This window comes from Anabrus simplex, chromosome 3 (genome assembly GCF_040414725.1).
Source record: "Anabrus simplex isolate iqAnaSimp1 chromosome 3, ASM4041472v1, whole genome shotgun sequence".
NCBI classification, from domain to species: Eukaryota; Metazoa; Arthropoda; class Insecta; order Orthoptera; family Tettigoniidae; genus Anabrus; species Anabrus simplex.
Genome location: NC_090267.1, coordinates 90,477,987 through 90,502,272, shown reverse-complemented (window position 1 = coordinate 90,502,272; position 24,286 = coordinate 90,477,987). Strand labels below are relative to the sequence as shown.

General features: G+C 39.0%; 1 protein-coding gene across 1 annotated transcript in view; it reads right to left on the bottom strand.

Moving 5' to 3' along the window:
• Positions 1 to 24,286, bottom strand: part of LOC136866666 (UDP-glycosyltransferase UGT5-like) — an 89,904-nt gene that overhangs the window by 9,914 nt on the left and 55,704 nt on the right. Inside the window, exons 4-6 of the mRNA XM_068226800.1 lie at positions 17,846 to 18,308; positions 12,480 to 12,702; positions 5,106 to 5,325 (exon numbers count right to left, since the gene is read on the bottom strand). Coding sequence (XP_068082901.1) covers positions 5,106 to 5,325; positions 12,480 to 12,702; positions 17,846 to 18,308 — 906 coding nt within the window. The remainder of the gene's footprint in view (positions 1 to 5,105; positions 5,326 to 12,479; positions 12,703 to 17,845; positions 18,309 to 24,286) is intronic.

Genomic DNA, 24,286 nt, shown 5'->3' with positions numbered 1-24,286 from the left:
ATGGCGCCCGGGATCATCGTTTACTATTGTCAGAATACCCGGCTCCATGGCAAAACGGTCAGCGTGCTGGCCTTTGGTCACAGGGGTCCCGGGTTCGGTTCCCGGCAGGTCGGGTATTTTCACCATCATGGTTAATTTCCCTGGCACAGGGGCTGCGTGTACGTGTTGTCTTCATCATCATTTCATTCTCATCACGACGGGCAGGTCGCCTACGGGAGTCAAATCAAAAGACCTGCACCTGGCGAGCCGAACCCGTCCTGGGACCTGCCGGCACTAAAAGCCATACGCCATTTCATTTCATTGTCAGGATGTCTTCTTCCGCGTCTAGGATTACACCGAGCTCGATAGCTGCAGTCGCTTAAGTGCGGCCAGTATCCAGTATTCGGAAGATAGTAGCTTCGAACCCCACTGCCGGCAGCCCTGAAAATGGTTTTCCGTGGTCTCCCATTTTCCCACCAGGCAAATGCTGGGGCTGTACCTCAATTAAGGCCACGGCCGCTTCCTTCCCACTCCTAGCCCTCTCCTGTCCCATCGTCGCCATAAGACCTATCTGTGTCGGTGCGACGTAAACCACCTAGCAAAAAAGAGGATTACACGCTGCCATCCAGGCCATCGCTTTTCAAAGCGTGATGTTACACAACCTGTATCGCGAATATGCTGCAGTACAGCAAGTATCGTTTCTGGATTCGGCACCCGTCTGTTGGGAAGTCTTTCCCGATAGATTAATGGAGGGCGACCCGTGTTCTGTTCTGCCACACGATACACTAGCATCTACACTATCATGGTATTCGTGGTTTTCATACACTGGCATTATTCAAATACTACTACTACTACTACTACTACTACTACTACTACGAAGTAACTCGCGTACTAGTACGGACGATAATTCGCCGCTCTGACAGCTGTTATTCAGGTCAAGGTCAGACAGAGAGCTCATACCTCTAGTCCGGTTTCATGTAGGGGCTGGAACCCGTCCTACCACATCCCCGGCGCTAGGAACAGCAGACAACCGAACCGGCACGTGACAGGTCTAATGATTTTGTCGAACTGTTTACGTGGAATATTCTCCCACAGTGTGATTTCAATATCGTGGATTTTTTGGAGACCAACTCAACGTACGCAGAAACACCCCGTGTTGTCGTGTACGCAAATAAAGTTCTTTACGTCAACTGAAGAATGCATGGGAGAGGATTTCGAAGTGACTAGTATCAGAATTGAATTGTCAAAGCACATGGAACGTTTTGCTTCATACCAATAAGGGACATGTTATAAAAATAAATAAATTAAAAGTACCTTCCTTTCGTACTTCCAAACGAAAAGAACATGTTTAATGGTAAAGTAAAGCATTCTAGCTTACTGCTGCTTTTGCAGTGCCTATTAAATGTATCAAAATAAACGTTGCCAGGATGAGTGGCTCAGACGGTTCAAGCACTAGTTTCATGAACCTAGCAGGCTCGATCCTGGCTCAGTCCGCTGGTATTTGAAGGTGATCAAATACGTCCGCTTCTGATCGGTAGATTTACAAGCACGTTAAGGAATACCTGTGGGCAAAATTCCGACACCACGCGTCTCCATAGGCACGTAAACATTTACTATTATTATTATTATTATTATTATTATTATTATTATTATTATTATTATTATTATTATTATTATTATTATAACTGGGCGAGTTGGCCGTGCGATTAGGAGCGCGCGGCTGTCAGCTTGCATCCGTCGTAAAGCCACTAGCAACATTATAATAATAACTGTGTTAGTCTATTTTTACTAACTATTATGAAAGTAAATGTTAAACGCCCCACTCAAACTTCGTAGCTCGTAATCTCTAGGAAAACACTAAATAAAATAGTGAACTGTTAACAAGTCCGAAGTATTATTAATCTTATAATTGCAGACATGTCTCCAAAATTACCGAAACATGTACTTACAAATTGTTTTACGTCACACCGACACAGGTAGGTCTTACGGCGACGACGGGAGAGAAAAGGGATACAAGTGGGAAGGAAGCATTCGAGGCCTTAATAAAGGTACAGTCCCAGTATTTCCTTCATGTGAAAATGGGAAACTGCGGAAAACCATCTTCCCGACTGCCGACAGTGGAGTTCGAACCCACTATCACCAAAATGCAAGCTCACAGCTACGCGCCCCTAACCCCACGACCAACTTACTCTAAGCTGTTCTGCCGGTCTGAGTAGCTTGAACGATAGAGCGCTGGTCTTCTGACCCCCGCCTTGGCAGGTTCGATGGCGGCTCAGTTAGGTGGTATTTGAAGGTGCTCAAATACGCCAGTCTCGTGTCTGTAGACTTACTTGCATTTAAAAAAATACTGCGGTAAAAAATTATCGCATTTCAGCGTCTCCGAAAACCTTGAAAATCAGTTAGTGGAAAATAAAGACATTATTATTATTAGTAGTAGTAGCCGTAGTAGTAGTAGTAGCAGTAATAATATTATTATTACGGAAGTTCTAATTAAACGGGTCCATTACAGTCATCATTTTACCTATCGGCACTTACTGTCCAGTAATAAGCCTTCTGTCCGCCTCTGTGGTGTAGTGGTTAATGTGATTAGCTGCCAGCGGCCGAAGGCCCGGGTTCGATTTCCAGCTCTGACACGAAAAGTGAAAAGTGGTACGAGGGCTGGAACGGGGTCCACTATGCCTCGGGAGGTCAAATGAGTAGAGGTTTTCCGATTCCCACCTCAGCCTTCCTGAGAGTGGTTTCCCGGAGTTTTCCACTTCTCCAGAAAAATGCCGGGATGGTACCTAACTTAAGGCCACGGCCGCTTCCTTCCCTCTTCCTTGTCGATCCCTTCCAATCTTCCCAACCCCCGCAAGGCCCCTGTTCAGCATAGCAGGTGAGGCCGCTTGGGTGAGGTACTGGGAATTCTCCCAGTTGTATACCCGACCCAATGTCTCACGCTCCAGGACACTGCCCTTGGGGCGGTAGAGGTGCGATCCATTGCTGAGTCCCAGGGTAAACCAACCCTGGAGGGAAAACAGATTAGGGAAAAGAAGAATAAGCCTTCTATTAAAACTGCCCGGCGGCAATTCCACAGTAGCTCTTTTTCCTTAGAGCAATGTTCACGCAAGGATGCAACTACGTTTTTTGAAATTTGTCTCATTAATAACAATTTTACTGAATACTTATAGCATTTTATTTCAGTGTCCACCGTCCTTTCATTGACCTGAAAAGTTTATGAATAAGCATTGACAACTCGCATTGTCTATTGTCATAAATTCATCGTAGACTGTCGCAATAACAGCACAGATATGTTGCGCCCATTTATCATTTACTTACTAACTATTTACTTTCATTTTGTCAGCTTGGATCACTAAGTAATGCCATTGACGTCTTATAAATCACACACAATTACACAACACTTGATTCGTATGCATGTGCTGGTACGGATCTTCGACGTCACTGTAAGGATTCTGTTTTATTTTCACACAGGCTACCCTAGAGCGGTTTTCGAGTACAGCAAGTGGCCTGGCACGCGAGTCAACCTCTCCTACTTGCCAAGCCTTCAGAGGAAGTGCACAGCAACATGTGTTGGCCTGCGATAAGAAACAGGTTCAACAAGTCCTATACTCTGCTACTGTACTTCCACTACGCGTGGACAGAATGACATAGAGGGCGTATCCTGCTACGGCCTTTCAAAACACATTAAGTCCTGAAATATTTCGCTCAGTTATGGGAAAACTAATAGGACAAGGTAAAAAGTACATAGCATATATTGTGAGATGTATTTTTCTTTGCCGACTAGCTTAATATCTGCACGTTTACCCCTAACACACTGATTATGGAGAATATATGGAATTATCTGTGGATAACTGGTTCTTATTCTTTCCGTAGATTCAGGATAGACTGGAAAGTAGATTAACACATGGCCATAATTTAACACAGTTTATGTCATGAAACGAGAAACTGGAGCCTATTTTGAGAGGTTCAGAATTGATATAAAGGAGCCCTACACTATTGTACCTGTGAAATGCAACATACTGTTAACCATTTTTATTTGACTGTCCCGTTTTTGAAAGAAGTAGATATTAATTAATGATTCACTTAAATGTGTGTGAAATAAAATATAAAGCTCCTTTTAATTCCTTATTTGAAAAAATTGCTATATTGCATATGCTAAATTCTTCAATTTAATTTACACGTCGTACTATTTCTAAGTTTTAGTTGGTGTGTTGCTTGTGTATTAATCTAGTTTTGTTATCTTCAGCCCTAATATACCATGTGTAAAATGGGGTTTTCTATTTGGATTAATAATAATAGTAATAATAATACCAATAAGGGTATAATGGTAAACTCAGTGAAGGGTTACTTTGTGAATTTCACCAAAAGGGAAAGTCCTCTCAGTTTTAATTATTGCGTTGATGGGGTGATAAAACCTCATGGAGATCACTGTAAGTACATAATTGTTAATATAAGGACAAATCTCCATTGGGGTAATGACACAAATGGAATTGTAAATGAAGTTTATACAAACATTTCGTATGGTTGTGGGTGTATTTAAGATTTGTATTAAGTACGTAAAGGAGAGGGCATGTAAGTTAGTGGTAGATCCTCACGAGGATACCTGATTCGAGAACTAGAAAGTGTCCAATAAAGAGCAGCACGATTTGTTATGGGCGATTACCAACAAAAGGGGAGTATTACGATCCAGTTACAGACTATGGGTTGAGAAGATTTGTGAATAAGTAGACGAGCTACTCGACTAAGAGGTATGTTTCAATCCGATAGTGGAGAGATAGCGTGGAATCACATGAGTAGACGTGTAAGTTTAGTGGCGCTTTTAAAAGTAGGTAAGATGAAGATATGATTATAAAGTTGGAATTCAAGAGGACAAATTTAATTGGTGCATGTATTCGCTTATAGAAAGGGGTAGGGACTTGAATAATTTACCAAGGGATTTGTTCTATAAATTTCCAACTTCTTTGAAATTATTTCAGAAAACACTACGTAAGGAATCTGCCATCTGGGCGACTACCCTGAACTCAGATCAGTGGTTATGAAGATGATGATGATAATTGTTATTATTGAAATGGACTGGAATCATATTGACGTTCAGAGTACTTCTCTTATCCTTACTTCTACCTTACCTTGAGTCATTAATTAACTTCTCAATGACTTCCAAAAGGGTATCCTTAGTTAAATCTTTGAACTTCAGCTGCACTCCAATTTTAGCAGCGTCAAACTTGGCAACATTATAAAACTGATCAAAGAAGAATGGGATGCCAATCAAAGGAACACCATGGTAGGCTGCTTCTTGGAAACTCTGGAGTCCTCCGTGGGTGATGAACACACGAACATTCGGATGAGCTGTAACGAGAATTGAAAATATAATTTTATTAGAGACCATAATTTTTATTCTTGTCTGGTTTGATTTAAATAATTACCTTGGTCTTTGCAATCGATCAACAAGTAACAAATTTTCCAAGTAATTAGAAACGTATCCACTTATAAAAAGTGTAAAAACGTATGTTATGTGTTACTCGCTCACAATCCTTGTTAACGTGCTACAGCACAGATCAAGCAGTTCAGTTCCGCATCACCTACCAAGTTCAGAAGAATCCACTATAGACACTTTTACTTGGTCGTGTGATCACGTTCATTAATCAGAAATGCTAATAACACGACGAACTACAAGCAGCAGTTGATAGAAGCACAACTATAATTTCCTAAATGACACTCGAATTTTGCAACGCACACTCCAATTCGAGTGCATGCACATGCTTCCACGGTTCTCTATTTGTAGCTATCTACTGTGAATTCATTTATTTCAAGCCCTCTAATCCTAAAATCGTTAAAAATATTCTAATGATCGTCAACTTAGTCTTCTACTTATCTTCCCCTCTATGGCCAAGTCCGTTACTCTCCTTAGCAACCTTTTCGTGCTTCTGTGAACTCTTGAGCAGAATTAGATAGTCCAATCGTTCAAAAAATACCTACATTTCTATTCTTAGCATCTTGCTTCTTCATAATAATGTTAGGCCCTACCCTTTTTCCGCACAAAAGCTAATGTGGAATAATGCAATAGATAACTCTGAATCACCCCTTAATTGACCAAGTTCGTCACCATGTGATTATCCCTTGTGAAGAAGGTCTTAATCATAGATGAAGTATTGACATTTTTGCTTTGATTTTGTAACCTACAAACAATCAGAGGAAGTTGACTCAGAACACTACCTAATTATTTGTTAAGAAGGAAGCTATACTTTCCATTGTCGGCTGAGTTAAATGTAACTTAAGAGCTTCTCTGTCCGTGGAACACACAACTTCGATATAAATACTACGCTATAACACACCTGTAAGACACACACTATCAACAAGGAATAAAAATACACGCTATTATACAAAGAACGAATGAATATCCCACAATTTGAATTTTGTCTTCGAACGTTAAACCAATTCGGAGGAAGGAATGAATATATTTGTTTTCGGATCTTAACCCGCATTTTACATTCTGAGGGGTTGTTTTAAAACTTATGTTATTTAACACCTAGGATAGCATTCGATATATTAACTTCATAATTCAAAAGGTTTTATATAAATGCATATTTTGTTATCATTCCTCACCCTCCAGTCAAAACCCTCTTAGAGGTGTGTTTTTAAAGATATATTATCGTACAATATTTATTTTCAACTTAATATGTTGACAGCCTGAAAAGCTTCTAAGTTACATTTACGACATAACTGGAACAATGAAATGAACCAGATTTTAGAATAAGTTGTACTAATTTATTATATGCAGTGATCGTGTATTCTACACGGTCCTTCCTGCCGCCATGTGCCATACTTAATTCACATTCGCTGATCGAAAGGTTTGCTTTATAAGCACAAGACTGTGTCGATCCAATCCATGAATATGCATCTTCCCATTTAGAAAGTTTTGTACACATAAACGCTATTTTCTCTTTTGGTGGCGTTTCATCTTCGTCGCCATTGCCCACTATTTTATTTTAAAATATTGCACCCACACGACTCACACGTTATGTAGAGTAAAACCAACGAAATCAAATCACGACAAACAACCACAATCTGAGCAACACAAAAAAAAAAGAAAGAAAGGAAAAAAGAAAGAAAGAAAGAAAGAAAGATTGGCAGAAAGAATTAATACAATTAATTCTAAAAATGCAGTTCATAACTGTTCCAGTTACGTAACATGGTCATTTTCTGAGATAACTTCCTGTGATTGGGTTTAGCAAAGCAAAAGATGTCAATACTTCATCTATAATTAAGACTTTCATCATTTCTCCCCACCTTCAATCAGTCACTAATGATCTGCATTTAGTGCAGTCGCTCAGATAGCATATTCCCTACCTGTTGTTTTCCTAGATTTTTCTTAAATGATTTCAAAGAAATTGGAAATTTATTGAACATTTGCTTTAGTAGGTTATTCCAATCCCTAACTCCCCTTTCTATAAACGAATATTTGCCCCAATTTGTCCTCTTGATTTCTAATATTTTCTTCATAATGTGATCTTTCCTACTTTTAAAAACCATTCAAACGTATTCGTCTACAAATGTCGTTCCACGCCATCTCCCCACTGACAGCTCTGAACATACAACTTAGTCGAGCAGCTCGTCTCCTTTCTCACAATTCTTCCCAGCCTAAACTCTGCAACATTCCTGTGGCGCTACGGTTTCGTCGGAAATCACCCAGAACAAATCGAGCCGAGTTTTAGAATCAAGTAATCCTGGTGAGGGTCCCAGACACTGAAACCATGCTGTAGTTGAGGTCTTAGCAGAGACTTACATGCCATCTCCTTTACATCCTTACTACAACCCCTAAACACCCTCATAACCATGTGAAGAGATCTGTTCCCTTAATTTACAATCCCATTTATGTGATTACCCCAAAGAATGTATTTCCTTATGTTAACACCTACAGTAGGTACTTACAATGATTCCCATTTGGAACATTCACCCCATCAACGCAGTAATTAAAACTGAGAGGAATTTTGTTATTTGCGAAACGCTTAACCTGACATTTAACCCCGTTTTTCATCATACCACTGCCTTCTGCCCATCTCACAACGCTACAGAGGTCATTTTGTAGTTGCTCACAATCTTATAACTTATTTATTACTGTATACATCATCAGCGAAAATCCGATCTCAGCTAGAAGACTGTGCCATCAAATTTTCACAATGTGTTCAGCGAATGTGATGAGTCCAAAAAATCTGTAGTTTGTGGAAAAATGCTGAGATAATTGTAACGAACGTATTAGCCTATGGAAGTGTATTTTCTTCCGGAAAAGATAATGACCGAAAAAAGTGTACCATATTCTTTCCATACCAACAGATGCCTCCAATCAGCTAAACATGAAAAAGTTTCTAGTTGCGGTACGAGAGTTTCACGCATTTGGTGAAATCCAAACTAAGTTGGTGTATTCCATAGAACGGGGATAAGAAACAGCAATTGGTGTCCATAGGTTATTTGACTTACTAAAGTCAAACCATTTGAATATCAGGAATACATCATCATACTCCGCCGATGATACCAGTGTATTAATTACGGCCAGCGTAATTCAGTCATGAAATTGTTAAGTAATGAAAGAAGAAAAATCCCTTCAAGCCAGTAGTTCTTACCATTTGCTTCACAATGCCATTAATAGCGCACGTAATTGTTTAGGTTATACAGATATTGAAATGTTACTGATTAAGATTTCTAATTTTCCCTGTTCTGCCAAACAAACGGAAATACTAAAAAAAAAATTTGAATTTAAAGATATTGAATAGGCTGAAATTATTCACCATTCAAATGCTTTTTTTTACTATTTGCTTTACGTCGCACCGACTTAGATAGGTCTTATGGTGCGATGGGAAAGTAAATGCCTAGAAGTGGGAAGGAAGCGGCCGTGACCTTAATTAAGGTACAGCCCCAGCATTTGCCGGATGTGAAATTGGGAAACCACTGAAAACCATCTTCAGGGTCATCTCTTACAACTGGTGGAGAAAGGCTATAAAAGGTTTTAAAAATGTTGAGGCTGTAAACACTCTACATTGAAATTTTAGACAGTCCAAACGTTTTTAAAATGTATTTCAGCAAAGCAAATCTGTAAGTAGGAATCATTTTTGAGGCTAATGTTAGTTTACTTGTGAATATTGGAAAGATTTTAATTCAAACAGAAAAATATTTAGAGAATTCTGATGTTAGTATTATGGAATCCCATGAAGTTGTACAATTACTAATTAGTAAAGTTGGGCAGAGAATTAATGATACTTCTGTAGTGCTTCTCACAAAGGTTCAGCTACTGCTCTCGATTCAGATCCAAAATATACATTTGAAAGCAAATCCCTCCACATAACGTTGGTGTCAGAAAGGGCATCCGACCGCAAAAGGTGATGAAATCCGTATCGAATCTGGATCAAAACAAATTTGGACCACGAAGAGGATTTCCAATATGCAGTGTCCACCTGAACATGGCGACGGAATCGGCATGGAACGGGTTAAACCTGAATAATAATGTTATTTGCTTTACGTCCCACTAATTACTTTTCGGCTTACGGAGATTCCGAGGAGTTGGAAGTTTGTCCGACATGAGTTCTTTTACATGCCAATAAATCTACCGACTCGAGGCTGACGTATCTGAGCACATTCAAATACCACCAGACTGAGCGGAAATCGAACCTGATAATTTGCGTCGCAATATGTGGTCAGTGAATTCAGCTCTTCTACTTTATATCGTAAGCATCAGTTATCTCATCCCTTGAATTTCTTGCAGAACGCTTTTCTTTGTTGTCCTTTCAATCCATTTAATTTTTAGCATTTGTATCCGGACCCCTTCTGCGACACAGCGCCTGCACCGTCTGAGCCCGGTGGTTAATCCTTGAATACTGTGATGAATGATAAATATCATATGATGATCAGGTCATTTCATCTAAGAGGACACACACAAAAAAGGGGAATGTGTACACGAGTACTTTCACACTTTTTATTTACTATGTCGCACCGACACGTTGTCCCTTATGTAGGAAGCCTGAATACCAGTGACAACAGGTACATCAGAAGGATCAAAAGGCGAATAGTTCTTGCCAAACATTCAATTAGTAATAAGAGAAATATTTTAATCTGCGCAAATTTAGATTTTGGAATTAGGAAGAAATTTGTGATTTCTTTTGTGTGACGTGTGCTATTGTATGGCTTTAATCTAAGACAATAAGAGTTCAGGATTCTAAGCAAGTGGAAACGTCCGAGAAGTGGGTCTGGATACGAATGCTTAAAATTAAATGGATTAAAAAGAGAACAAACAAAAGTGTTCTGCAAGAAATTCAAGGGAAGAGAGAACTGATGCTAACGATAAAAGAAGAAGAGCTACATTCACTGGCCACATCTTGCGGCACAATAGCTTTCTTACTAATCTGCTGGAAGGAAAATTCACGGGGAAGAAAGGCTAAGGACGACCGAGGAAAAAGTTTTTTTCAAGACTGAGCCATGCTAATATGGCATGTTCATAAAAATGATGTTTCCCAAATTGCAAAGAGCTTGTATCGGCCTCACCTCAATTGACTTAAGTGTTTCCATGATTGTACCAGAGAAGGCAGCTCCCTCAGTCATGAGCGCGCAAGATCATTCTTTAGGCGAGACAGTAGTTTTATCTTTTTGGAGCGATTCTTAGCATTATGTGTGTGGAATATAAACATGTACCTCACGCAAATTGGAGTGGCGTTTTTATGCCAGGAATGGGTTTTTAACAGATTTAAACTTGACCCGTACTACCATCCTTCTTGTTACTTTGATTATTGATATTACAGGTATGGTAATCCTTGTATTTATATTTTTTCTACGATTAAATTTTACCGCTCGCCTCTTCTAATGATGGCCGATTGATATGCGTACTGCTCTGCTGCATGAGTGGGCTCCGTGCTAGTTGTCTATATTGTGATTAAGTTATGATGTTAGTTTGGTCTCTGATTGATTTTATTTACGTGCACTACATTGTGAAGTATTTCGCCATCAATGAATGTATGTCCTGCGTGTCGACGCGGAGATCTTTTCGTGTCGTACGGAGTGCGTGATCTGATGGGTTTATGTGTGACCACTGGGTCTCTATTACCCTACTGCAAATAGTCTGCGCCGTGCACGCTATCTCTGACATATGTGAGACCTTTGTTGTGACCATGAGAGTCATAATATATGAGATTGTGTTCAACTTATTAACTAGAGCAACTGCTCATATTGTTTGCCGATACCGGTAATGTCTGAATGTTTGGGTCTGTGCTGGTGAGTGAAAGGGAAGAAAGGATGACGTATCGGTCAGCTCATTTAATAGTTTAATATTTTAATCTTGTTTCTGTGCCTCATGTTTGTTGCCATCACGGTAATATTTATTTTGCCTTGGTTTCAATCACGGCCGTTTGCTTGCCCACGAGACCGCCATGTTCTTTTCTATTATTGAGGCTATTTAGAAGCCTGTGATCCTCTTTGGGTTTAAATTTTATTCCTTTGGTCCAGAGATGTTACTCTGTGCTATGTTGTGATCTCTCGCATTTTATTTTTATCTTCACTGAGCCTTTTTTCTTCTCCATGCCGCGTGGGAGCTTTGATCTGTGTGGTAATTGTTGAGACGGATATAGAAGTTAAATAGACGCGTATGTATTGAATTCTATTAATCTCGGGGAAAGAATGACCTAGCTGATCCGTGTGGATTGTATTCACATTACCACATTATGTAGCGAGATTGCAATTGAGACGGTGAGCCCGTCTTATGAATAATTTAAGCTTGGTGATTGAAAACGCTGTGCTCACGCATCAGTGTTATGACTTCAATTGGATGAGCTCTGCACATGTACGTATCCTTTATAGTTTTTAATTGCTGGCTTCATTTCTTGTTTATTTTTGATTTTATTATATCAATAAACCCTCATTTAAATTTAGTTGGGATTTTATTGCTAGTAGCTTTAGTCTCATTCCTGTTCTACTTTTTGAAATGAGGACCGTTTCCAGTTCAGGGCTGTGTTTGGCCTTTCCTAGTCGCTGTCCACGCCTCGAATCTTCCGACGTGTGTGTTTTATGGTGAGATAGGTTGTCGGTAAGGGAGGGGGTGTGGCTCAAGACTAGGCACAGATTCTTCATTATGGCTCTTATGAAATGTAACCAAGAGCTGAGGACAGAAAATAATGGTTGCATGGACGAGACTTTGCTTTCAGACACTGATAATGATGGGTCAGGAAAGAGCTAGGAGAGAGAAGGCAGCGGCCTTTGTAATTATTAAGGTACAGCCCCAGCATTTGCCTGGCGTGAAAGTGGGAAACCACAGAAAAACCATCTTCAGGGCTGTCGACAGTGAGGTTTTAACCCAATATCTTCCAAATGCAAGTCCACAGCTGTGCGGTAAACTCCCTGGGTACGTGTTATATGTTGCTGTAAAATAATCCAAAATTCTTCCCTTGTTATACCTTAATATTTAGTTTGTCCAGGGTACCTTCAGCACCGCAAGGGTGACCTCTGGATTTGGAAACTCTACTTACCCAGTACATCCTGCTGAGGCAGCCACTTGTGTATCATTACGTTGCTTGGCGTTCCTGGTAACGAATCAGACTCCCACTTCCAAAGGACACGCTGTGGTACCTCAGAGAAAGCATCGAGAATATGTTTCAGTTTCTCTTGCGGTAGATTTACGCTCTTCACATTTGAACCCAAGCTGAAGTAGATGACTCCATGCTGTGCGCCATCGAGAAAACTTTTAATGTCCTGAAAGAAAGAAATCTGCAACTTTACATCCGTAATCAAGGATGGATTTAATAAATATCCTGCAACCGAACAAAATATAAAATTACAAGTTGGGTGCCAGGAAGATTGATTTCCAAATAAATATGAACATAAAATAAAGATTAAAAATGAAATTTAATCAGCGACGATTGGAGGTATGCAACCTCAGGCCATGTCTCATGATTTAGGATACCAATGACAGTAGAAGCCCGATATAACACAGTTGTTGCGGGACATACCAGGTGGGATAAATAAAAGTTATTCGGAAAATATTTATAAAACTACCACGGAATTGGCCCTTGTTAATGAATAGCAGAATTGTCCATCACAGGAAATGCTGGAAACCATGATTTCGATGCACCAATTGGCTGCTGTCACATGACTACGCAAGCGCATCTCCCGCTTGCTCTGTCCCGAGTACGTCTTTCTGTCATTACGTGTGAGTGAGTGAGTGAGTGAGTGAGTGAGTGAGTGAGTGAGTGAGTGAGTGAGTGAGAGGAGCAGACGTGTTTAGTGACCAGTTGAAACGACACAAAATTTTGCTCACGATAAAACCGAGTGTGTTCATTGTTGTGTGTTATGCGAAGCAAGATTCGTGGAAAACCTGTGGAAAACTGTTAGGGCAATATTTTAAGACGTGAACTGTTTTTTTTAAACCTCTGCAAAGTCTGCAATGCAAAACTTAGTCGCTAAATGGCGCGAAACTGGCTCTGTAGTGAATAAAAGCCGTTACTATCCGAAAAGTGTTCGAACTCCAGAAAACGTTGTTCGAGTGAAGGAAGGCCTGGAACGAAGTCCAACGAAATCTTAACGCCGTTTATCTGTGAAAGTGGGAATTAAAAAATTAAGAGATCGTCGCGTCGAAACATTATCAAAAAGTACCTTCAACTGCATCCTTACAAATTAACTGTTGTGCACGCATAAAAGCGTCCACACGAACCTTCGTCTGTTGGTTCTGCCGGTGGTTTCCGAATGAAGTGGAGTCAGGACTCCTTGATCCTCGGTTGTTTATTTCTTCAGGTGAGACATGGCTCAGCCTGCCAGGGTATGTAATCTCACAGAACATCAGAAAATCCCCATTAATACGTCGAGAAGCAGTTGCATAACCTTAAGATTGATGTGTGGTGCGCAGTGTCTCGTGCCCGCATCGTGACACGATTCTTTCACGAAACTGTTAATGCTAACCGGTATTTCCAGACACTGCTTAACCCATGTGTGAATCAACACACAGAAACAGAACGGATATTTTGAGCAAGATAGAGCAACAGCTCACACCGCCTTAATAACCTTGTCACGAGTACATGAAGTGTTTGGTGAGGACAGGACAGTCAGCAGGGGCAGTGCAATCAAATGGCCACCTCGATTGCCCGATCTCTCTCCCTGTGATTTTTATTTGTGGAGGAGAATTGGAGGGGCAGATGTATCCAGTATTTCTCACATACTGCAAAAGCTACAACAGAAAATAGAAAACTCTCTTGCTGCTATCCCTTAGGCAGAGCTGCTACGCGTGTCTCACAGTTTGATAAAGCAATCATAGGGCTGCAACCACATCAATGGTGGTCATTTCTAGTATATTATATGATGTTCATTAACAGTGGTCAATCCCGCGTCAGTCCTATTGTAAATATAAACGAAATGTTACGTAGTGATAGGCTTTGTGTGCAGAAAAACATATATCAAAGACAGGGTTTTGAACACATGAATCCACTATCACATTATTTTAAAATGCTTAAACTCTAGCAGTGATCGTACTAGTGTCTGCCGAGGATTAACTTTGCATGATTCTAGTAGGAAAGTGGTTTCATTATTTTAACATACAGCTTTTGCCGAAATAATATTAATGAATATTTACTCTCCTACTGAGAGAAAATGAAATTTTACAATTGCCAGTATCGACTAAATGTATCTGTGACGTGTGGAGAAGAATTCTCTGTGAACGTAGTGTGGTTAATCTTAGACTTTAAGAATCGACACAGGACGTTTGTAGCCCATGGTCTACAACAGCTTCAGAATCGAGTAAAATACACTGCGAGCCATCTGAGGCTCGAATGATGGACAACACGACACAGTGTTGAGTACAAGTTTATGATTTTGCGAATGCGGTTATTCTTTTGTTGTAAATATGTAGATAATGTCAGAATAGAATTAGAATAATTTGATGAATATTAGATTGTCAGATAAGGGTAGCTTAGAGTGGTCAGTAGGCTATTATTTTAATTATGTGAGATAATCCGAGAAGGAAACTACTGAGGCTAATTTTAAGCAATTTATTCCGATTCATTTAATTGCATGAGCATATGTTTGCTTGTTTTAATGGTCAAGAGTGCTTCAGAAAGGGGGGAATTTCTGAACATTGGTGTTAACGTAGTAGCCTTCTTCTAATTTAAATATTCAATATGAGTCAGAATAGCATGACGACAGGGTCTTCATATTTTCCAGTTGATATTATTTAAATGTGGGACTAGATAGGCAATCTATTCATAATATTAAAATTCTTTGTAGTTTAGATTGCATGTTTAGAGTAAGTAAATGTTATACATCCTGTGTCGTGCCTGGGACTCGAAAGACCATCCGCCCCAATGTAGCTAGGCCCATGTCTTATTAGTGTTTTGAGATTGAATTCTTTGATTTAATTTAAAGATAATTTACTTTACAGTTGCATATCTTTTGTTTTGAGGTAATGATAATTTTTAGCTTGTGTGTAAGGGAAAACGTGGAGAAATCTCCCATACGATGAGCTGTATCCGAACCCAAGTCTTCTGTGAATATGAGATAAAATAAAAAAATATGGCAGTGAGATATTTTGATATATTTGAAGAGTGTAATGAACGCACGAGTTGATATGAGCATTGAGAGTGATACGTCAATGCTGTTGTATTGAAATAATTAGCCTCAGAGATGCATTGAGCATATGTCTATTTGTAGGGAAACATGGTTTGATGGAACGAGCCTCTCCCTTTGACGTGGGCACGGCTCAGACAAAGATTTATTGCTGACGGCTCGGCCTTGAGCGAGGACTCGCTGTTAAAGGGATTGTCGAGCGAACAGAAGTCTCAATGTTGTATACGATACTGGGTTTTCACACACAAATTCAGCTCATAGAAGAAGAGGCAATAATGTTTGGTTTGCTTATTTGAGTAGCAAAGATATGATTAAAGTAATGTCAGAGTAATTAATTATTATCCCTGTTGAGGCGATAGCCAGGGATTTACAGGATCCCCTGTTGATGGTGAAATCGAGGCCACTAGTTCGAGTCCCGGGGCACATGATGATTACCAGTAACACAGCGACGTGTTTACTACAAGAATACAGGCAGCGCTTGTGTCATATGTCATTCCTTTTCAGGAGTTATAGATTTCAGTATATTTTATGTGTAAATATTGTTTTCTGTTGGATATGACATCGTGAGTTTCCCTTGTAGTGTTTATTGATGTAAAGAGGTTCTGACCCTCTCAGTCACTTTTGATTATGTAAATAGGGAATGTTACCGAAGAATAGCTTCGCATTCGCAAAATCTTTAAGTATGTGTCAAGAGATGATGTGTTTGAATGATATGTGGTAGGATTTAGAAATACGTGCTCAACAATTTATAATTACGAGAAGGGTTGATCAACATCTAATACTTGAAGGAAGGGTTACTCAACTATTTAATTAACAATTTAATGAAAATTTCATCATCAATCTAATTGATAATTGAACCCAATGAGCTGATTAATCCAGTCATTTGTCGTTCATCTCGTTCCATTAGGGGCCGATGACCTTCGATGTTAGTCCCCTTAAAACAACAAGCATTATCATCATCAAACCAGTCATTGATACTTGTGAAAGTTGCAATCAATTTTTCGTTTGATTTTGACAACGGGAGTGTTAAATGATTAATTAGTATTAATTCATTTTCATTATCTGGGTTATAGAATTTTGATTATGTGCTTTAGCAAGAGTGATTTAATTATTTTTAAATGTATGCTTATCATTTGCCAAGAAAATGCATCCTAGCAACTTCCGTTCATTTAAGCCTGTAAGTTAGATTTAAGTTAGATAATGTTCGTAGCCGCGGACGGTCTGTGGCTCTGAGAAGGCCGGCGTTCATATCTCGGAACGGAGGAGGTGCGGTTGACCTCGCACTGTCGTAAGGGAATTTGTTAGCTCATAGGTTCGGTTAACATTTTACAATACAGGTTAGGTAACATTTGCCACTAGACAGAAAAGGTCCTTTGACTATCGATCTCTGTGGTGCGTGGTCCCATGTGTTAATGACCCGTTCGGGGTAAATTTCGTTGTCACATGGTCCCATGAGCTCTGGAGGTTGATGGGAAAGGTCCCAGTATCTGGCATTAGTAAGGACGGCGTACTGTTGCTATGAATGATTCCGTTTTCGATTTGACTGGCAGAAGGCAAGGTAGCCCGCAATTTTATTCAAAACTCACCTACCCGATTGTATCTTGCAGTAGGCCAGTGTGCCTGCCGTTATAAATAAGATTAACCATCTAAATTTTGACTGGCATCAGGCAGTGTTGCCTGTTTTGTAATCGAAATTCACCAACTCGAGTGTGACCGGCAGTAAACTGACTCTCATTAGGAAAAGTCCTTTCATTATAATGATAAGAGAACAACTCAGTTTTGACTGCCATTATAATGAAAAGTCCTCAACTGAAATGTGTTTGGAAGTAGGAAAGGGGGCCTGCCATATATCGGAATCTTCCCAAAGCTATTGTGATCGGCAGTAGGCAAGGGGACCTGCCATTATACTGAAAACTTCCCTATGGGCCAATAACCTTCGATGTTAGGGCCCTTAAAACAACAAGCAACAAGCAAAACTTCCCAACTCGATTGCGAGTGGCAGTAGGCAAGTGAGCCCGCCGTTATCATCACAACTCCACAACTGGTACATTTCACTGAAAACAACGTATGCGGACATCCCAATACTTTTTCTCGAATAACACTAAGAGACATCGTAGACAATCGTATTCACTGCATGTACCGACATTTACTTTGATATCCGTATACAATGTAGAACCGTAGCGAAGCACGGGTACATTTGCTAGTGAATAATAAAGATGAAAAATTGCAGCCTTATATAACATGCGCAAATGCATAGAATTCTAATGTTAAGTAATGTTCCTACCTCAGGAAGAATTTTAGTTGTAGTCTGTACGTGCAGCCCAGTAAGTTCCACTACATTTGGAAGCAGCGGCCGTGGGTAGGACAGGCTCCAGTGGTTGCTGAGGAGTAACAGGCTGTCGTTATGTTCAGTCTCGTATACTGATGGTGGTGCAGAGCCGAAGTATTTCCTCAGCAAGGCTTCCTGTCCAGGGAGCACCTCCGATCTCCATACGTACATCATCTTCATACATACGTAGGCATTGTAAAAGCGTTCCCAGAATGACATGTGGTATGAGTATGGAGACAATAAATCTGCCAGATACGAAGGATTGAATGGATTCCCCATGTTGTTGTAAGATATTGACATACCTCCAAAAGACAATACTCCAACCACTGGAGGGGATCCCAATTGGTGAATTAGGCCGACGAAGGCTTGGTTCATGAACCTTTCAATTATCACTAGGTCGAATGTTGTATCGTTACTTCTGAAAATATAATTTCGAACATTATTAAATTAGTATGTGTTATATTTTATCTAACGTAGAAACTATCTGAATTTTTACTTTTAAACATACTTCATTTTTAAATTTTGTACTATACCACCATTCAGCAATCTGATTGTGAGTGCGTACGGACGTACTTGCATATACAGTATACATACATACATAACATATTTTACACTCCATATTGTGCCCGACCGTAGCGTCCTGGTGCGTCTCCTAAAACTAGCTGTCTAAATTTATGTATATAAAATAACATGTCCCACCTGACTGACTGACTGACTGACTGACTGACTGACTGACTGACTGACTGACTGACTGACTGACTGACTGACTGACTGACTGACTGACTGACTGACTGACTGACTGACTGACTGACTGACTGACTGACTGACTGACTGACTGACTGACTGACTGACTGACTGATTCATCATCGCCGAGTCAAAACTACTGGACAGAAAGAAATTAAATTTTGTGGATACATGTATATTGAAGTGTAGGTGCTCGCTAAGAGAGGATTTTCTGATATTCCATCGTTAAGGGGGGTGAAAAGGGGGTGAATGTTTTAAATGAATATATATATATATATATATATATATATTATCTCAAAAACTTGACAGTTTACAGACGTATATATTGGTATTTGGGTTTATTCTTTAAAGATAAAGAAAGACGTATTTTTCGGTTTTCTGATGATCCTCTTAAGGGGGGCAAGAAGAGGAGAAAAACGGATTCAATTCCTTTGTTGAGGGTTCTTATAGATAAAAAACTGAAGATTTTACTGACATGAAAATTGTTATTTGGAATCACTTTTAAAAGTAAAGAAGTACATATTTTTAGTTTTCGGTAAATCCACTTAAGGAGGGTGAAAACATGAAAAACGGGTGAATTTTTAAAATGAGTATATCTACAGTACACCTCAAAAGCTTATCATGTTACAGACGTGACAATTGGTATAAGGGGCTTAGGAGGGGGGGGGGCGCACATATGAAATAGCTTGAATTATTTTTATGTGGATACTTATATCTCAAAAACTGAAGATGTTCAAGACGTGAAAATTGGTATTTGCCATCTCCTTTAATAATAATGAGAAACACTTATTTTTTTGTTTTCGGAAAATCCACTTGGGGGTGATAAGAAATGAATGAGTTGGATTATTTTTATGCTAATACTTAAATGTCTAAAACTGAAGACGTTACAGGCGTGAAATTTGGTTATATACCTTTCAATGGATTCGGAGTCGAAGATGAATTAATCATTGAAGTTTATGATAGTATGGAATCTGTTTGAAATCATGTGAAAGTATGCGTCCAGTCAATTTACGACCGGATACATTGATAATTCGAAGTAACTCGGGCAATTGAGTGGCAAGCTTAAATAAAACTCAAATATGTGAGAATTCATAAGCTCAGAACCCCATGGTAGCTAACAGAGTCAGGTCCAGAAATGTAATACTGAAGTACAATTAACTACTGTTAAATGGAAAGGGCAATTTATATGACGGAGGTCATGGACTGAATTAAATTTTATTATTGATATACGTCAAGTTCACCTTCAGTTGCACTAAGTCCAACTACAATCATATCAGACCGCAATCCAGAAAAAACATGGCGGACATCGGTGAGCGAGGTTTATTCCGAGTCACCTAAAGAAAAGATCACAAGTCGAACGCCATGAAATGCAACTCACTAGCTCAAAATATGAACAATTAAACACAAAATGTAGCGTTATCGCGTATTGTAAGTATAATTATAATTTCAGTGGGAAAATAACGAAGGGAGAATTATTATATCAACATCAGGTTGAAACAGACACAGAGTATAAAAATATTCGCATATGAATTTCCTGTCAGCAAATAAGGTATATAGATGTCAACGAAAACATTATTAACCTTACATGAAATACTATGCAACAACACCATTAACCACAGCCCATTATGTAAAACAAGCAAACAAATTTCTCCAACAAAATTTCAACCCTTCAAAATCCACCTGGATATTTTTAGTAGGTACAAGTGATATTTGTATGATACACTTGACCATCTAAAGCACTCGGCACCTTAAAACTCACCAGAATTGATGGTACAACTCCATTTTATATTAAAAAGGACATAATCCACATTTTCTCTCACGGGAATTTGGGTTCAGTTTGGTTTACGCACGTTCAGTGTAAAACGTTGAAAATTAATTACATCATTATTGCACCACCGTTTAAGATTATTTTAGTCTCTAAATCATAAATCTTGGTCATGATTTTCCGGATCTTTCCAGGACTGATTTAATTTTCTTTGTAGTAAGGTACGTTGGCTGATAGGGGAAAATGCTAAGGTAGGTATCAAAAGTTTTAACTTCGGAAGTTTGCGCGTCACTCGCATTAGATAAATTTGATTTAAAGAATGATTAATGCACACAATATTATTAGACACAACATTCGGTTCGATGTCTTCCTTACGAAAGCTCATAACCCATTTTTGCCTTAATAAAAGGTATTTTGGAAACGGAAACACTGAAGTTTGTGCCCTACTCCTTACTTACATCCAGACACACAGTACATTAAACTATGAACATATTGCATAGGTAACTGAAAATAAAGAAAATACTTTCAGAGAAGAACAGGAGAATCATCATTAACCTAATCACCGCTGTTATTGTTGGCATAAATAAGCTCTTTGAGAACAAACAGCTTCTTACGGCACAGAAAGAAGATCTATAACCTTTTTAGTACTATAAATAACTTACGATTAATAATGTTCAAATTTCCGTAAATATTTGACAACAACACGACTTACAAAATCAAAACAAACGCATGCTAGCACTCCAGTGGCCCCCATTATGGACAGTTTCGATAGGTCGGTTAAGGTCTGAGGTTTTGTAGTTGGTCTTGGTTGCACTATTCATACGTTATTTTACTGCTATTGCACCCGCTCAAAGCCTGAGTCCCAACCAGCATTTATCTCATGCCGGATTTTTGCCCCGCTCGACTTCCAAGATCAAAAATGGGCTTAACCCACTGTGGGCCTTCAACATAGCGTGACCATCATGTACAAGTGCCTCTATCGCGTCTTAACAAATTACTTTGATTATTATTGAGTCCAAGAACGTTAAATTTTCAAATAATATTAAAAACAAATTTACTGTCCGAATTAAAGTCTTCCACGTACTACATGTTATCTCTCCATTTAAATTACTTTAACTTGCAAATATTCTACAAAACTAGGTCCGTGCTTTATTCACAAAGCATATTTATTAATCATTTTGACATCACCCGTGTCCATTTTCCACTCCGATACTTCTAATGATTATCATTATTGCTGTCCACTGGCGAAACTTCGCGGTACACATAATCATTGAGATTTACAAACAAACAATTGGACTTCAATCCAGTCCCACAACATTTGAATTCACCGACAACTCTCTACCTCTGGATAATCGGACAGCATGTCTTAAGGACACCACGTACTCTTACACGATGAAAGAGTCAATTTTTTTGGCATCACTTTAATAAGTATTTTCTGGGTTTATGCTAAAAGTACATGTATTATTCATGTAACATATAACAAGCAATATATTCTGAGCTGTTTATGACCATGTAGTACTAATTTGCTTTTATAGTGTGTGTGAAATGAATAAAAATTTGGACAGATACGTTTTCCAAAAAGTATTGTATAAGTTACTTCAGGTACACATTTCTCAGTTGTTTTTCATTAAAATACTCTCAAATTTTGTTCACATACTGGGAATGGATCTTGGAAGATGGGTAACTACTTTGTTTCATTATTATTGGGACAGAATGCAAGAAAAATCCGAACTCTTTCTTTTTAATTTTATTAAAAAACATGTATCAATTTTTCTCTTCCCAATCCAGGCCTACTAATTTTGGAAATGAAAATAGGTTAACATTCAAGTACTCCATTAGGCAACGTAATGTACAAAAAGTTAGTCCTCTATCTTGAATGGTTTCCTAGTTATTGGTACCTAAATCTGAAAAATGAGTATTAACGGGAAACAGCTGGCAAAGTTAAAAGTGTACTTTTCAGAGAGTTACCTGTATTAGAAGATCCCAACTGCATAATTATGATCTTTCTCCAGTTCTGCTTCCTCTTCCTCTTGATATTCCTATTTCTCATCCTGGCCTCTTTGGTTATCTGTTTAGCATACTTTTCGGCATCCCGTACTCTCACCTTGTCAACAGTGATGATACTATTTTTCTTGTTAGGTCCACATTTTATTCCTAAGTTCTTCAAGTCATTCATTCTAGCTCTTACACCTCCATTGAAACAGACTACTGCATTTAAAACACTCATCTTGAAAGTATTATGCCCAGCTAGAACATTTTTGGTGCTCTTAACCAAATACAATGGTTCGAACTTTAATTAGGATTCTGAGTACCACCATGTAACCACTTGGCGAGGAGTTTTGCGTCACTCAGATCCCTGTAAATTGGTTTAATAGCAGCCATGACCGCTGCAGGAAGAGAATGTTTATGAGTGTAGAGCTCACCAGACACCAGTGCTCTTTGATAACCACACCAAGTATCACTACCCTTTGGACAGAGCTCGTGAACTGGGTGATCATCTGTGGAGCACTTGTGAAAAAATGTGGCCCACACTGCCCTTCTCATTACGTGTACATCATTCGATGATGCAATTATCCAGGTAGTTAGACCATAATAATTTTAATGTACATCTATTCCCCCATCAGTTAATCTACCTCGTCCTGACAATGTTTCACCACCACAAAATCAAACATTTAATGATGATATCGAAGCAACACGGTGTTCAACATAAACAATGTATACAAATACATGGGGCAAGCAGAAACATTTGAAGGAGTTTAAACATAAGCCAGGATTGCCAACCAAGGAAGTCATGCATTTTTCAAGATGCTAAACAAGGGACCTTCTGTGTTATGCCTAATGATAACCAACAGTACACTGATGACATTTAAAGTAGGCGTGACGCATGGGACGCTTTAAAAAACGAATTTAAGGTACTTGTAGACATCTAAACCCCAACAAACTATACATATTTGGATTCAGAAAAGAATGAAGAATTTTATGGTGTCAAAATAAAAAAATATCTAGCAAATTTACGAAAAACTGACCTTAGTCAGACAAACATCACTGGAGCAATTCTAACCTGAATTTCAATTTATCTTTACGTGAAACGTGCTCCTAAATAATCAATCAAGAACACTTCAAGCATTTGAACAAACAAAATCAACAATAATCTACTGTACTAAATAATCAAGAATATTATGAGTGCTTGGTATAATTATTTATGTATTAATTTGTCCCTTTGTCTACCTATATGTAAATTTGACGAGCCGGGAAGCATCCCGTTTAACGATCAAGTTACCATAATTAAAGAATATGATCTTCCCGTTAACGTTAGCAATCTACATAATCTAATAGGTATTTGTACCCATCTCTGCCTGTAGTTTGCTAATCCGGACGAGGAGCACATGGCCCGTCCGGTTTAGCACGTCATCTTGCTGGTCTCCATGCCAGCATGTAGAGGTAATCCTTTACACTTTTCAATTTGACACAATATAAATTGTAGATAAACAAAATAAAATGTAACACTTGGAAGATTTTACACTCTAATTTTAACAAAGGAATTTTTACACTGATGTCCTTTTATCTGGTCCACTTAATGTAAACGTACCTTCTTCATTCCTTCCCGGCACTAAGTACCGGTATCACCTTCAACGGCTCGGCGTGCACATGAGTTTCGAACCGGGCACTTCCGTGAATGTTCGCGTTTCTCCCGGCTTACGTTTACTTGGCTGACCAGGTATCAGTATGTAATCGACTGTTCACTCGAACAACCGCGACCGTTCTCCCGTGTAATATACACTGTTCCCTCGATATATTATGTCACTCCTACCCGTAGGTTTATGTTTAATTAGTTCCGTAACTGTTTACACATTTCTATTGATTTGTTGTAGGCAACTACTTGTAAC